This window comes from Anopheles maculipalpis, chromosome 3RL (assembly GCF_943734695.1).
Source record: "Anopheles maculipalpis chromosome 3RL, idAnoMacuDA_375_x, whole genome shotgun sequence".
NCBI lineage: Eukaryota > Metazoa > Arthropoda > Insecta > Diptera > Culicidae > Anopheles > Anopheles maculipalpis.
In genome coordinates this window covers 4775964-4790730 of record NC_064872.1, presented here as the reverse complement: position 1 = coordinate 4790730, position 14767 = coordinate 4775964, and the positions used below count along the sequence as shown (strand labels likewise).

The window sequence follows — 14767 nt, the reverse complement described above, 5'->3', positions numbered from 1 at the left end:
ATTTACGGTAGTTGAGAGTAAATATGTCGTTTTGTGGTGCTAGTAAAGAACAGAACAGTCTAATGGCAGACAAGCTTTCGTACACGTACGTCATCGTAGGAGGTGGAATTGCTGGCGTAACTTGTGCCGAAACGTTGAACCTTTTGCGTACCGACCCAAACGACCGGATTCTCTTGCTAACTGAGTCTTCGCTCGTCAAAGCAGTGACCAATGTGGTTCCGCTGGGTAAAATTCTAAATCGTTTCGATGTGGAAGAAAAAAGTACGGGAGAACTTGCATCGGCAAATAACATCGACGTGCTGCTCGATCAACTTGATACGATTGAAAGTGAGAAAAACTTGCTAAAAACGGTCTCAGGAAGATGTATTCAGTACCGATTCGTATGCCTTTGCACCGGTGCAAGACCGAAGATAATCGACAAAGCGAAAGGAAACGCGAATGTGATCGGTATCCGCGATACGGAATCGGTGGAAGAGTTCCGGAAGCGAATCGACACGGCTAGCCGACTGGTGGTTGTTGGAAATGGTGGTATTGCATCGGAACTGGTGTACGAAGTGGATGGAATGGAGGAAATCCACTGGGTGATAAAGGATCCGTACATAAGCTCGACGTTTGTGGATTCCGGAGCGGCCACCTTCTTTAAGGAGCGTTTAAATAATAAATCTGGAACGGAAAAGACGATCTATAAACGTATGCGGTACACGGAGCAAGAGGAAACTGGCGCAGGAAATAAGCGGGGAGCTGCACTAGGACCTGACTGGCATCGTGCCTTTGATATCCAGAAACACGGGGACGATGCGTCCCGGAACGCTAACAAAGTAACGATTCATCAATCGGTGGAAGTTGAGGACATTCTAGAAATCAGCACCGGATTGAAGATTCTCCTTACGGATGGTACGACGATTGAGTGTGATTTCGTCGTGTCTGCTACTGGTGTTGTTCCGGCCACTAGCTGGACGGGTGGTTGTGATCGGCCATTTAAATTAGGACCGGATGGTGGCCTCTTCGTCAACTGGTCGATGGAAACATCCGTTAAGGACATCTACGCAGCTGGAGATGTTTGCTACGCTGGCTGGGAACATGCACCGCACTGGTTCCAGATGCGTCTATGGACACAGGCTCGCCAAATGGGTGCAATGGCCGCCCGGAGTATGGCTGCCAAACGTGCGGGGGAAGAGATTTATCAGGATTTTTGCTTCGAAATGTTCAACCACGCGACGACTCTATTCGGTTATCAGGTAGTACTGCTCGGGCGCTACAATGGGCAAGGTTTGCACGATAAGTATGAGGTGCTGCTTCGGATGACACCTGGGCTGGAGTATATCAAGTTCGTAATGGTTGATGGACGGTTGCAGGGTGCACTGTTGGTAGGTGAAACGGGGCTGGAAGAAACGTGCGAGAATTTGATCCTCAATCAGCTGGACCTCTCACCATACGGGGATGATCTGCTGAATCCTGATATCGATATTGAGGATTATTTCGACTAGATTACTTGTGACGGCCCATAAAGGAAAGGAAATAAATGGATTAAAAAAAATACTACTCGCAAAATTGTTGTTTAAGATGATATTTTACGAAGGGGTTTTCTTGCAATTAGGAGCAGGATTGAATAAAATGGGGTTTCAAGGAAATTAATTCAAATAACGAAAATAATACATAAAAACCGTCCTCCACGGAATGTTCCCTTTACTTTGAGGAACCTCTAACTCATCCTGATAGAATTGAGTTATAAATGTACTTTTCCCTACTCCAAGCAACCGGACTACCCGTGTAGCCATCAAATTGGGAGGCTTATTACTTTTTTACACGTAATCCAATTGTGGTGCTATATTCTAATGAATATTATATCTACTTTTCATTTTTCTATTGATATACATACAATACCTCTACACTTATTCGTTTTCAAGTTACGAATGTTGAAAGATTACATGCTTTTTCTCCAAAATTTGAAAAACAGTTAACATAACTATTTAAGTGCTTTGAACAATTTTCACAATAATACGCTTCTTGCAGCTATTAGACAACTATAATGTGAAATTGTCAGAATTTCACTACCAGTTAAAATGAAGTGCTATGAAGAACGAGGTCTTCTGTAACGGTTTTTACTGTAATAAAAACATCTTTTACTTTTTATCTGCTCGTAGCAAAATTCAGAAGAAATTAACATTAAAAAAATTAAAATGTTTAGATATTGTTATGATAGATATGAGATTTTTTAGATAAAACATCTAAAAAATAGATTTTTGAGAAAATTTTAATTTTCTCAAAAAAAACATGTCAACGTTGAAGGTCCATAACATAGAAATTACTTAGAATGCAGGTAGAATATTTAATTCAATAGAAAGAAGAAGAGTTAACTAAACTTTCACCAGAATATTGCATTGATATTGGATTACGTATGAAAAAGTTATAAGCCTCCAAAATTGCTGGCGGTTACCTACTCGGATTGCCTGGAACATTTTTTCTTTCTGGAAGTTTTCCTTGGTTGCCCGGGGCCAGGGCTAAAAATCTTCCTCGTTTCTTATGCGCGCCACAAACACACATCCGGTGCTAGCTACGATTTGGTCTACATAATGATACGTGTGACACGGTTTTCAACCTCTAGGAATCATAAGGCGCGTTTCGTCGTGTGGAATTTTTGGTTTCGATTACGGATACGGGAACAGAAATGTAACAGGCAGCTCAATTAAAAATACACTCATTGGAACTAAACCTTTGCCAGCGACCAGAGACTAGTGGAATCGTCCGATAGGAGATGTAATAAATAAAAACGGCCTAGCTTTACTCCAACCCGAGCGACCAGTTGATGCCTTGCACAATGAACAGTATTAGCGGCTGCCAGGCGACAAGCCACCGGATCCAGTCCAGCAGCTGCCCGTACAGTACGTGAGGGCGTTCCCACCTAAAACCGGAAGCATTGTTTTATCATTTTAAACACTACAGGGTTTAATAGGCCATAGAATAAGAATTAGAATAGCTTGAACCTAGTAGGATTCAAGATCCACAACATTTTCCTATGGGCTGTTAAACCCACTAAAAGACTCCCCAGGCTCAATACTTACGGATTGCAAAACATCTTCTTGAGGTCAACCTTTTCCTTGCAGTACGGGCAAGTTTGCTTCTTCCCCACGATACACCACCCCCGGATGCAGAACTCATGAAAAACATGATCACAGGTCAGCTTGTACGTGTTCTCGATCACACCCGACTCGTTCACGTCCGTTAGCAGCTGATTGCCACACACGGCACACACATTTCGCTCCAGATGTCTCGTCGGTATACCTTTCGGTGTGTAATACCCAATATGGCAAGCCATCTTATCGGCACAGATTTCCGAGATATCCCTGCCCAGCACACCATAGTACAGTCCGTAAAACACCAGCAACAGTCCCACGTCCATCCACGTGTGCGGAGGTTGATTAAAGATGAAATTTACGCCGAAAAACGTAAACATCATCACAATGTACCCGATGATGCCGAGCAGATAGCTTAGCTTGTAGATGAAGTAAAACCATTTGTAGACGAGCCGGGGTGTCGTGCCGGCAATGGGTTTGCGGACCGCTTTCCGCATTACCAGCCCGGTGATGCAGCTAAATATTAGCCAGAAGAAGATAAACCGCCAGTACTGGCTGCGAAGACTAAGCACGAACGGAATCACCCAGAGGGCGAGGAGGGTCATTAGCTAGAATGGAAGTAGGGTAGAATTTAGTATGTTTTTGCTCTTTCACAATAATTGGATTATTTTTTGGCATTGGGGCGCGTACCGAATAGGATCTGTAGTGGCGTTTCTTCCATTCAACCAGCACTACCTGGGCGATTATGAGTGTGACCAGCAGTATCACGACCATTTCCATGTGCATCGATTCATGGCCCTTGTGTTTTTCGTACATTTTAATGTGCTCCAGCCTTCGAAATCACGCAGAAGAAAAGACAAAAAGCAATACAGAAGCAGATAAATTATTAGTTGAATCACTTGGCGACCACAACAACGCTGGGAGGGGGGGGGGGGGGGGCTGCGCTACCAGCCACCAGGTCTTCAGTGCCGATAATAAACGATCGATAAAAAAAGTTGCCCCACGTATGCCAGTTTTACCTCATTTTTTCTTCCGGTGTTAGCTCATCGAAGGGCTGCAATATGAGATGAATGCAATCGTTAGCTTATTCCATTTGCAGCTGTTTTTTTCTTGCCTTGGCCCTAGAACACACATACCTTGTTCGGATCAACCGGCTCGTGCAGATTCATGTTGGCGGCAGTTCTCGGTTTGTGGCCGCTGGGTTTTTTGCTGCTCGGAAATGCGTCCGTCTGCCGCGCTCCACGCGTCTACCACGTTCCGAACGTCGATTTCGATTAAATGTTGCAACTTTGAACCAGAGTTTACTTAAAATACATACAGAATAGGCGCTGCTGTTGGATTAACTTATTTTAACCTGTGTTTTTCGTTCGTCATCACCTCTTGCACCATCGTCGTTTGCTCTTATCCGACAGAGAGGGAGAGAAAGAGAAAAAGTTTATTGTTGTTTTCAATTTTCCGACTGACAGCCCTTGCTGAAGCACAGGTTGACACATGTATGCTCAGGGTTGATTGCACTGTTGGAGGAATCTGGAAACGCACTAGCGCATATTTGGAATCGCGTATCAGAACTAGAAGATATCTTTAGTGAATAGAGCTGGAATAGTGTCTTTAGATGCCCTAGGTGTGGAGTAAGGTTAGGCCTAAAGGAGAAGTCATCGAAGAACTCGCTGCTCATGATGGTCTCCAAAACTGTGTTCCTTTGATCGACGAGGACTCTTTGTAGAACATATCCCGTTGGATGTTGTCTCTAGGGCACTTTACTGCCAACGGGACCGGGTATCTTACTATCTCATTCTTATCAGGGGGGTCTTGTGGGGGTCTTATCAGAACTAGCGGATAACTTTTGTAAATAGTGTTGGATTAGGGTCATTAGATGCCTTTGGTGTGGGGTAGGGTTAGTACTGAAGTACCCAATGAAGTACTGAAATATCTAGGTCATTGATGGTGATCGTACCCAAAACATCCCACTGTCTTCCCTTGATCTATGAGGAATCTCCGTCGAATATGTTCCCTTGGACGTGGTCCCTTACCCGAGATTCCAAAGGTCTCGTACTTTGTCCTGACCCGTGTGGACGCTAGTCTTAAAAGATCGATCGATCTTCTCTTCAAGGTCTTTGTGGTTCCCAGCCTTGCATACTGCTTCTGTATAGCCCTTCGAAAGGTGTTGCACGAGGAAGTATCTACTACCTCGAGAGATGTTGTGGGCTTGCGCTATTTCGGCTATTTGGCTTCCTTTGAAGACCGGAACCGCTAGCATCTCGAGCATCTTTACCGCACATTTATCATAGTTTGTCTTTTATCACGTGCTGAGATCCAGCTCACAAATATGAAACTTGAGGACGTCACACACTCGGAATGAGCTATCCATCAAAAGGATTCTCGACAAAAAAAGGAGGAAGGGAATTTTCTCCTCATAATAACTTACCTTTTGGATTGAGTGCTTACGTTTGATGGTTGTGGGGTTTCAATACCAATCCTGGTGCACGTGTCCTCGTAGCTTTTATGTTCTTCTGTTTTTTCCTTGTGCAACTTCCACACATAAACAAAACTACCGTTAGCTTATTTACTTTAGGCTCCACCCGGTTCGATGCTGCTAGACGTGTCGGGAAGTGCTAACACAACATTCATACATATGCACACCGTGTTCTGCGACTCTCAACATAATCCTGGAACATTTTAGTTGATTTACTTTTTGTTAGATTTAACCAGCAAATGGATATAAAGCGTACTATACTTTTGTGACCTTCTGCAGTTAGTCCACCATTACTTGCTGAAAAAAAACATCCCAATATCAAAGATGGCACTGACGTTCCAAACACACGCATACTAGTGTAAATCGTGCATCGGTGATTATTTGGCACCACAAGTAATCAAAGTAGGCTGTAAAATTTTCAGTTCACAACGCAAATCGCGCGGAAAACTACATCGGTTACAGCATAACTCTTTCGTCAGTACTTCACCGTGGTTTATCGTAAAAGGTCCGCCATAATTGTAAATCGCTGGGACAGAGTTCAAGCTTAGCGCTGCTAGTTCGTCACAATTGTTAATCGTATTCAATTTTGTGCGCACTTGAATAATGTCGACTGAAATATTGGAAAGTTCGGAGCTCGTAACCGTGGATGCTTCTAATGCTGGTTCCGTGTTCCAAAAGGATGCCATTTGTAAAGATGCGAATGGAAACATGGTGCTGTTCTGTGAGGAAGCGTCCTCCAATGGCATCAACTGCTCGCAGGTTAGTAAACAAACTCGATAGGTTTAGGTGAAAAAAAAAACTCACAACACGATGTTTTCGTCCTCGTTTCAGGGTTATTTGCAAGCTTACACCTCACTTGCCCTGGACACGTTCCGTGGGCCTAAGTTTTACTGCTTCCAATGTCAATACTCGCTGAACACGCTGCTCAGCATGACCACGCACATGAAAATGCACCTTAAACCGTTCTGTCCCATCTGCTTCCAAATATTTGCTCACGAAAGTGAAGTGGTAAGTAGCAAAGACCTGTTTTCTGTGTTGCCTAGTTCGGTTTTAGTAAAGCGGAAACTTTTCTGCTCTTTAGAATGCTCACACTGCTGGAATACACCCAACGCTGTTTTCAAACGCTGATCTCAACCCGTATGCACGTTCGGGCGAAGAAGACCCCTGCTTTACAACGGAAGCTCCTCCTAACTCGCCCACAAATGAGTACCAAGGACGGATGGATTTGCAGACCGGATTTCGGGACCTAAACAATCGGTCGATTCCTTTTTTGGTTGCACAAAAATTGCGCAAACATCAGGAAAAGTTGAATCGCACCCTACGATCTGCGACACAAAAGCTGAAGGCTCGTCGTGCCGTATCAGTCGATGGAACAGAATTCCTGGGAGCTGCGCAAGCGCGCAATACGATTGGTAAAGCTCGACTTGCTAGAAAGATGCACAAAATCACTAAACCCAAGCAGTCCACATCGACGGTAACTAAGGGTGGTGAAGAATCGGCTGATAATTCACTGCGACGGCTTACATCTCGCTTTGGACGTGTTATTAATCTTAAGGTGCCGCAGTTTTAAGATGGCTGCTACAGGCGGCACGCTGTTGGCTGGTCCATAATTTATAAATTGTTATAAATCACTATCACTATCTTATAATAGAAGAAGATTTTCTTTGCTATATCTTCTCACTTTAATCACACTGTAAAAATAAGGCCCAACGAAATAGGACGTTGGCGCTGTGAATAAAGCTTAAAATTCGGCAAATTCTTTCGCATACTGGCACTTCGAGGCTATCTTCAGGTTATGCTCATCATATACATCGAACAGGGAAGCATCGCCTGGTCCTTCCAGCTTTGGAACGTAAGGAGCAGATAGCTCGCGGTTCAATATGGCATACCACTTGGTTGACTTGAACCATGCGTGCTGTTTAATGTCTTCGACCCCGTTCCTCAGATTGCCGTACCGCCGTGAGAGGTCCGTCTGCAGCAGATGATGCACAAGATCGCACAAATCGGACGAGAAGTTCTTTGGGAACTTAAACTTGCCTTTGCAGATTCGCTCGAACAAAGCCATCTGATCAGCACTGTTGATGTAGAAGGGAGAATAACCGGCACTCATCTCGTACAGCAACACACCATACGACCACCAGTCGACGCTTTTGCCGTATCCTTTCGATTGAATGATTTCGGGTGCTAGATATTCCGGAGTACCACACAGTGTCCACGTTCTGTCTTTGATCACCTTCAGTTGGATTGTAAAAATGTAACGGTGGGTGATTGGATTGTAAAAATGTAACGGTGGGTGATTCGATTTAAAAAAAAACCGTTACCACTCTGAATTACCTTGCAAAACCCAAAATCGGTCACTTTCACGTATCCACGATAATCGATGAGCAGGTTTTCCGGTTTCAAATCCCGGTAAATAAGATTGCAGGCGTGCAAATACTCCAATGCCAGGGCCACCTGTGCACCGTAGAACGTTGCCTGCGGTTCGGAAAATCTACGCGACCGCCTTAGGAGGGTAAACATTTCGCCACCATTTACAAATGGCATTACGAGATAGATGTAGGAATTGTCCTTGTAGCACGTTTCGAGATTTACAACGAACGGGAATCGAATCGCTTGCAGGATCCGTTTCTCATTGTTTGTGTGCTGTAGTTGCTTTTGGTAGACGATCCTTTCCTTCGACAGTATCTTCATGGCGAAGTAATCTCCGGTCGATTTTCGTTTGATAAGTTTCTTTAGTGTGAAAGAAAGTCAGTAGAACGAGAAAAACGTCTTACTCCAGGGATTAGAAGGAAAATGCAAACTACTTACCACAGTACCGAACGCACCGGAACCGAGTGTGCGTATAAGTTCGAATTCTGCAAGCGAGGCGATTGAGGCCTGTTTCTGATCATTGTACCGTCGCTCGAATTCTGCCTTTAGACGGGCTAGTGTTTGGCGATAGTCGCTGTTTGGGGAAAATTTCTGTGCCGATTCTTGCTTCATTTTGTGACGTGAAAATGCATCAGTTGGTGGTGATGACTAGACTAGTCTGGGCTACTAAGATATTTTTGTGTGGAGATTTCGAGTACAATTCGGACACAAAAAAAAAAAACTTTAAAATCGCCAATCTGACTGTTCCTAGTTGAAATCCTTTAAACCAAAAATAATGGAGTCGAATAATCAAGAATCCCTAATGACTCTATCAAAAGATTTTCCTATTACGCCACATCCTCGTCCAGCAGATTGCTAACTTGATCCGCTGCATATCCAAGCTTGAGTGAGTGCACTGGCCAGTTCTAACCCCTTGGGCGGATGGTGGAAAATGGCTAAACAGAAAGAGGTAGGTCCTTCATAGGTACTTATGATTTTTAAGCGAACCTTACCCTCCGGTCAGCAGAATTTATTTGATAGGGGAATTTATTCGATAGGGTGGATAGAGTAAATCCACCAATGACCATAGGTAAACCATTTGGAAGAATCTCGGCCAAGTCTACCAGCACAATGAAACAACTTCCGGACCCCGCTTGATCCATTAACCTATGCCAGCACAAAGTGCAAAATCATACTTCTCACTATAGTGAGCAACATCTGCTCACTATCGTGAGAAGCATGTTTTTGTTCTCTGGGGCCCTAGGAACAAAATCTTGCTTCTCACTAGAATGAATATGCACTTCTCACGATCGTGAGAAGTATAATTTTGCTCCTGTGGACCTGTCAGACGGTGGTGGTGTTTGTTTACAAACAAAACCGAACGCTCTTCCCCGGAGCTGCGTGCGGTGTGGTAATCTCGATTGCGTTGTCGTGTCACGGTCGAATAATTTCTCGCTCCTGCCCTGCTTCTCATTCGTTACAATGTACAATCAAGCACGGTTGTGGCGAAAGTATTGGTGGTACTGTTGGTTGCCGATAGTGCTACACTCCTGTTACTTTGCTTCCTGTGGCAGTGCGGATCGTGGCACGGTGCTGGTGGATGTGAAAAAAAGTCGCGTATGGGGCCCGGGCGTAGAGATGCCAGATCGCGCTACACTGCCGGCACGTTACTTTTTCATCGAACCAAGAGATGCCGACAATCAGAAGTAGATTCTAGTGCATCGTTTCTTCCTCTTTTCCGCCTAACTAAAATATTGGTATGCTCTTTACTTTACAGAATCAATGCGTCGCAAAAGTACGACGTACACATCATCGGACAGTCCCGGTTCGGATCGTGCCGATACCGGCTGAATCAGATTGATCGTCACGATGGTTCGAGCATCGTTCGTTACCGGCTGGCAGAATCGTGCAGTGACGTCACGATACACGTGCGCCACAACGATATCCACCTGAACGGGTCTCCGTTCTCCATTCCGGGCACACTATACTCGGAACAGTGCTACTGTCCACAAGGGTCTGTCGAAGAGTGGCTTGAAACTGTTGGCTGTCCTGCCGGCGATCCGCAGATCGATATGGATCTGATCCCGTTTCGCGCGATCAATTTCTCCAGCCTGCGTACACGCATGATCCAGCAGTACGATAAACCGGGAAGCATTTCCCACTGCAACTACGTCATTCTGCGCAACCAGGTGCATCGCCGTTGCTATGGTCAACACACCGGATTTAGTAAGTTTATGGACACAATCTTGCTTTCCTTGGCGCGCAAATTCACCCTGCCCGATATGGAAATGTTTGTAAATCTGGGTGATTGGCCGCTAGTGAAAAAAGGTGGCCCAAGTCGTACCACCGGACCGTATCCGATTTTTTCCTGGTGTGGTAGTGACGATACGTTTGACATTGTAATGCCAACGTACGACATTACCGAATCGACGCTGGAAAATATGGGCCGGGTAATGCTGGACATGCTGTCGGTACAAAAGCGAGGACTACCGTGGGTAGAAAAACATCCCAAAGCATTCTGGCGTGGACGAGATGCACGACGTGAACGGCTCGAGCTGGTCGCTTTGTCCCGTCGCTATCCGGAGCTGTTGAACGCGTCGCTAACGAACTTTTTCTTCTTCCGGGATGAGGAAAGTGAATTTGGACCGCGTGTGGCACACATTTCGATGCACGATTTCTTCGATTATCGGTATCAGGTGAATGTGGATGGTACGGTCGCGGCGTACCGGTTGCCCTATCTGTTGGCCGGCAGTTCGGTGGTGTTGAAGCAGGATTCTTTCTACTATGAGCACTTCTACCGGAAGCTGGTACCGATGCGCCACTACATACCGTTCGAGGCGGATCTGTCTGATTTGGTGCAGCGGATCGAATGGGCCCGGGAAAACGATGAAAAGGCGAGAGAAATTCGAGATAATGCGAACGCGTTCATTAATGCCAACTTGCTACCGTTGGACATTTACTGCTATCATGCGTTGTTGTTTAAGGTAAGCCTGAGAGCATTACGAGTCTTTAAAGTGTTCCTTTCTAATCCCTTAAAACCTAATTTCAGGAGTATGCCAAATATATCGTAAGTCCCATCCAAGTACAGCCCGGTATGGAGAAGATTGAGCAACCGGAAGAATCGTACCTCTGTCCGTGCGAGCGGACGACGCTTCCGAGGGATGAGCTGTAATGGCCAGGGCAATCGACAACCATACAGTTACCGCACGTGACGCACGAGAGTTGGAGTTTAGTTTCTTTCTCGGCGGAGCAAACAGAAACCGCAAAACCGTGTTACAACAAATCGAAACCTATTCTATGACGCAACCAGCGAGCTGTGATCGTTACATTATCATTTCCAGGAGGGCATTTTCAGTTTTTTTCTTCTCCTTTTTTTTCCTTTGAATGACAGAGTGATGGATAAGTAGTCTAGACTATCGGAGCTTCAGGACTCTAGCAAGAACTGAACTCAAGTATTAGTATATTAGAGGTACGTAGGAAGGTAATTACTGTATCTTACTTAACATCAGTACAGTATTGCTAGTCTCAAAATCATGCAAGAAGAACGTTTGAATATATTCTAATGTAGGGATCGTGTTTTGGCGCGCATGTTAATCAGCAATCTCGCCTGTTCTTCAATAAACTTTAAACATTCCACAGTAACAGATAATCGTTTACTTCAAATTTGGACTCGATAAAAATTTTCTTTCTATGTAGAATTGCAACCTACCGAATTATTCAACTTAATCCTCTGTTTATTGCAAATACGTCAAAAAATATATATCAAACTAAACTTGATAAAAAACTAACCACTACCGCGCAATTTAAAGAACTTTGGAAGTTTGGTAAAAGAACAAAACTGATATTAAAAAATACACTATTAATTTATTCTATTCCCACGCACCACAATGCTAGTGTGAGGGGAATAAACAGGGCAAGAACATTCCATAAAAGCGACAATCGTCCTGCTAGTCCAACAGAAACCTTACCGATTTGGGCGTTCGTCCGAAATCATCTTCCATTGCATTGAGCGTCGCTTCCTTAATGTTGTGATCTGCCAGCACCGATCGTATGCATTGCAAGGTACGCTCAATATCGTTCACCGATTCTAGGCAGCGTGCTGCCAGCTTTTCTTCCGCGTCATTCCTTCTTGGCTTACCTTGGGCATCAATACTAATGGCTGGCGAGTCGGATTCTTGGCTGTGTCTCTCGCACAGCTTCCGAAGCTTCAGTGTAGTAACGCAGAGATCTTTAAGATAGTTGGCCGCCTTTTGATCGAATCGTTGAAGAGTGGTGCTCTTCGCTGGCGATGGTTGTTGATGGTTGATGGGGACATTTTCATCGTTGGGATCCGAGTCAAAGAAGAGAGCTTTTTTCGCGCTGGTAGCTGTACAGCTTCGATCTTCATTGGCATTAGTCGGGATTTGCTGCGTGAGTCCTGATCTTGAGAAGATGGATTTAAAAAGTCCTTGCGATTTACGTGTGCTTCCTGCTGACGTATTTCCACTACTTGGGCTACTGGAACCGGAACCGGAAACGTTATTGTGCCGTCCACGGAAGGCTTCCTTAACTGAGCCAAGATTCAACGAAATGCGGCTAGAATTGTGTGAATCGTTCAGAAGTGATTCGTTCGCCGACTGATCCGTCGCATCGCTCCAAATGAGATCGAAATGTTCAAACATGTTGTCCACGGTTAGATCGTCCCGCTCGCGTACTACACCTAGCCAAAATTCTAAACGTGCCGGTACCCACTCAGCTACACGACCATTTGCACGATCAACGATATTGATAATCGCACGGAAAATGCCTTCATCTTGCCACACCTGGGTTTGCTTGAACTCGTAGTCCAAACCGACGGTTCGGCAACGTTGGCTCGCTTCCTTTACCATCATCTGTATGTGTGCCAGGCTTTCCTCGCTCGTGTGCTCCATTATTCGGCGAATTTCCTCTGCTAAGTTCGATTGCACGGTGGATGATGCACAATCAAGAGAATCGCGTACGAGTGATGAACGTTCTTTAGTTCCATCGGACTTGTCGCGTTTACCGGATGATTGTAGCAATGCTTCTTGTTCCGTTTCCAGCAGTTCCTTGCGACATTTGTACTTGAATTTCTCCAACTCAAGACAAGCTAGACGCTCTTCATATTCCTGCTCGTGGGCCATTCGTTCGGCCTCGATGCGCGCAATGGCTGCCTGCTTTTCGGCGTCCAGCTCACGGCGAAGGCGATTCTCCTGTTCGTGCAAAATTTCCTGATGAGCCAACTGGAAGTCTACCATCTGAAAAAAAGAGGAAAGTTGTAATCACAAATAATCCTCAACTCATTCAGTTATTCAACTTACAATTTGGGTAGCTTTTTTATTCGGACACAGCGGATTCGAGATACGGAAATAGTGTGAACCACCGATCACCAGACGATCTCCATGGAACAGCTGACGACGATCCTGGATTAGTTCGCCATTAACGAACGTTTCATACTCCGTGTTGGTTTCTGGTAATAGAAACAGCTTTCCATTTATGTTTTCTATCGAGCTGCAAGATGAAGTGTGGAAAAGTGTTAAACATTGCGATTTGCAACAAAAGCTTCATTTTATTTATATTTATTTATAATTAATTATGACGGTCCAGTGTCGTATTGTTGAGAAAAGCTTCATTTTGTTTTCTCTATAAATCTCCCTTACCAATGATTGGGCGACACAAGTGGACCCTCTAGCACAATATCCGGCGCTGAAAGCGAAGAAGGTCGACCTATCCGAACTGTCCCCGGTGGAATGATGTACAGCAGCGTTCCTGACAGCATTGGATCGGCAGCCAAGTTCACCAGACACGGCTCCGTCTGCTCGGCCGATAATTCCAGCGCCAGTCCTTTGCGCTTCAGCAACTTCATCTCCGTCCGTCGGACATCTTCAGCTTCCTGCAGCCGTTCGCGCCACGAACGCTGGGCATTGCTCAGTTCCTGTTCCATTTCTGCCAACTGTTGACGCAATGCCTCAACCTCACCATCGTCAACCGAAGTTTCGATGATGATTTTACGCGGTGGATGATGATGCTGATGTGCCTCGGACAGTCTCTTTTGACGCTCGTAATCCTGCCGCAGAACCTGCAGACGTTCGACTTCGGCTCGCAGCTCACGGATGATACGATCGTGCGGATGTTCGTTGACCTTGACGCGATTAACGATGCTACGGGCCTGGCAAGCATACCGAAGCGTGGCAAGCGTTTCGTCGAGATGAATACTGGCAGGGGAAATGGTGGCCAACATAACCGTGCGGGAATTGCCGCCGAGGTTTTCCTGGAAAGCAAGAGATCGATTAAAAATATGTTCAAAATATTATTTCCGGACGTAAATAGATACTACGCATCAAAAAAGGAAACCAAAACCGAAACATTAAAACCATCCAATCGTGTCGAATCTGCGAAAACCGAGCGAACCGTAACAGCCTTTCGCTTTAGGCGCGTGCCAGAACTTTATTAAATTCCATACTCTTTGTTGTTTGGTGCCAATGGGGACGCTAACAATTCTTAGCAACAGTTAGACTTTAGAAAGCTTACAAACAGTGAACTCCGTAAGAGATAACTGAAGCTTGTAGATGTCAGTAACACGATAACCATGGTCAGGGTCGAATATGACGGTGTTATCTGATCGTTAACCGCAAATAGCGTCAGCATCCTGATGGAGAAGCAACTCCATCAATAGCAGTCTAGATTCATCTAAGTGGGTGGAACAAGCGTGATTGCCTAAAAGAAATGACTATCTTACTACGTGCTTTCATCAAGTCTAGCAAGCCATTTGATGGCCGGTGTGACCTAGAAGGTCATTCAGCTAAGAAGAAGAAGACGAAGTTGCGAGATTATTTACTTGCATAGTACATTTGTACTCATATTCGATCGTGAA

General features: G+C 45.0%; 8 protein-coding genes across 13 annotated transcripts in view; 3 read left to right on the top strand and 5 right to left on the bottom strand.

Annotated features, from left to right (window-relative positions):
* The window catches only part of LOC126564527 (protein kinase C and casein kinase substrate in neurons protein 1), a 424303-nt gene that overhangs the window by 39358 nt on the left and 370178 nt on the right, over positions 1-14767 (bottom strand). The gene's annotated exons all lie outside the window — the stretch shown is intronic.
* LOC126564444 (mucin-2-like) overlaps positions 1-14767 on the bottom strand; it is a 363283-nt gene that overhangs the window by 113401 nt on the left and 235115 nt on the right. The gene's annotated exons all lie outside the window — the stretch shown is intronic.
* Positions 1-14767, bottom strand: part of LOC126563903 (kinesin-like protein KIF14) — a 107768-nt gene that overhangs the window by 78352 nt on the left and 14649 nt on the right. Inside the window, exons 2-4 of the mRNA XM_050220694.1 lie at positions 13554-14164; positions 13215-13404; positions 11834-13151 (exon numbers count right to left, since the gene is read on the bottom strand). Coding sequence (XP_050076651.1) covers positions 11844-13151; positions 13215-13404; positions 13554-14164 — 2109 coding nt within the window. The 3' untranslated portion in view covers positions 11834-11843. The remainder of the gene's footprint in view (positions 1-11833; positions 13152-13214; positions 13405-13553; positions 14165-14767) is intronic.
* LOC126564636 (pyridine nucleotide-disulfide oxidoreductase domain-containing protein 1) lies at positions 63-1487 on the top strand. Its single transcript, XM_050221720.1, has one exon. The coding sequence runs from the start codon at positions 63-65 to the stop codon at positions 1485-1487; it is 1425 nt and encodes a 474-aa protein (XP_050077677.1).
* On the bottom strand, positions 2734-4259 carry LOC126565074 (RING finger protein 121). Its single transcript, XM_050222212.1, has 5 exons — positions 4211-4259; positions 4094-4128; positions 3765-3906; positions 3063-3682; positions 2734-2902 (listed from the first exon to the last, which is right to left on the bottom strand). The coding sequence occupies exons 1-5, from the start codon at positions 4241-4243 to the stop codon at positions 2782-2784; spliced, it is 951 nt and encodes a 316-aa protein (XP_050078169.1). The 5' UTR covers positions 4244-4259; the 3' UTR covers positions 2734-2781.
* LOC126565242 (uncharacterized) lies at positions 6151-7123 on the top strand. The gene is made up of 3 exons (XM_050222401.1): positions 6151-6306; positions 6379-6555; positions 6629-7123. Exons 1-3 carry the CDS (start codon positions 6151-6153, stop codon positions 7115-7117), a joined length of 822 nt encoding a protein of 273 aa, XP_050078358.1. The 3' UTR covers positions 7118-7123.
* On the bottom strand, positions 7289-8529 carry LOC126564991 (cAMP-dependent protein kinase catalytic subunit alpha-like). The gene is made up of 3 exons (XM_050222124.1): positions 8356-8529; positions 7882-8277; positions 7289-7780 (listed from the first exon to the last, which is right to left on the bottom strand). Exons 1-3 carry the CDS (start codon positions 8527-8529, stop codon positions 7289-7291), a joined length of 1062 nt encoding a protein of 353 aa, XP_050078081.1.
* LOC126564512 (protein O-glucosyltransferase 2-like) lies at positions 9379-11259 on the top strand. The gene is made up of 3 exons (XM_050221578.1): positions 9379-9602; positions 9674-10880; positions 10946-11259. Exons 1-3 carry the CDS (start codon positions 9379-9381, stop codon positions 11066-11068), a joined length of 1554 nt encoding a protein of 517 aa, XP_050077535.1. The 3' UTR covers positions 11069-11259.

Coding starts and splice junctions, on each gene's coding strand:
- LOC126564512 (XM_050221578.1), top strand. CDS start 9,379: ATGTACAATCAAGCACGGTTGTGGCGAAAGTATTGGTGGTACTGTTGG. Junction 9,603..9,673: donor AGAGATGCCGACAATCAGAA/GTAGATTCTAGT, acceptor TTTACTTTACAG/AATCAATGCGTCGCAAAAGT. Junction 10,881..10,945: donor ATCATGCGTTGTTGTTTAAG/GTAAGCCTGAGA, acceptor ACCTAATTTCAG/GAGTATGCCAAATATATCGT.
- LOC126564636 (XM_050221720.1), top strand. CDS start 63: ATGGCAGACAAGCTTTCGTACACGTACGTCATCGTAGGAGGTGGAATT.
- LOC126564991 (XM_050222124.1), bottom strand. CDS start 8,529: ATGAAGCAAGAATCGGCACAGAAATTTTCCCCAAACAGCGACTATCGC. Junction 8,278..8,355: donor CCGGTGCGTTCGGTACTGTG/GTAAGTAGTTTG, acceptor TTCACACTAAAG/AAACTTATCAAACGAAAATC. Junction 7,781..7,881: donor CCGATTTTGGGTTTTGCAAG/GTAATTCAGAGT, acceptor ATCCAACTGAAG/GTGATCAAAGACAGAACGTG.
- LOC126565074 (XM_050222212.1), bottom strand. CDS start 4,243: ATGAATCTGCACGAGCCGGTTGATCCGAACAAG. Junction 3,683..3,764: donor GCCACTACAGATCCTATTCG/GTACGCGCCCCA, acceptor CTTCCATTCTAG/CTAATGACCCTCCTCGCCCT. Junction 2,903..3,062: donor AAGAAGATGTTTTGCAATCC/GTAAGTATTGAG, acceptor TTCCGGTTTTAG/GTGGGAACGCCCTCACGTAC.
- LOC126565242 (XM_050222401.1), top strand. CDS start 6,151: ATGTCGACTGAAATATTGGAAAGTTCGGAGCTCGTAACCGTGGATGCT. Junction 6,307..6,378: donor ATGGCATCAACTGCTCGCAG/GTTAGTAAACAA, acceptor TCCTCGTTTCAG/GGTTATTTGCAAGCTTACAC. Junction 6,556..6,628: donor TTGCTCACGAAAGTGAAGTG/GTAAGTAGCAAA, acceptor TCTGCTCTTTAG/AATGCTCACACTGCTGGAAT.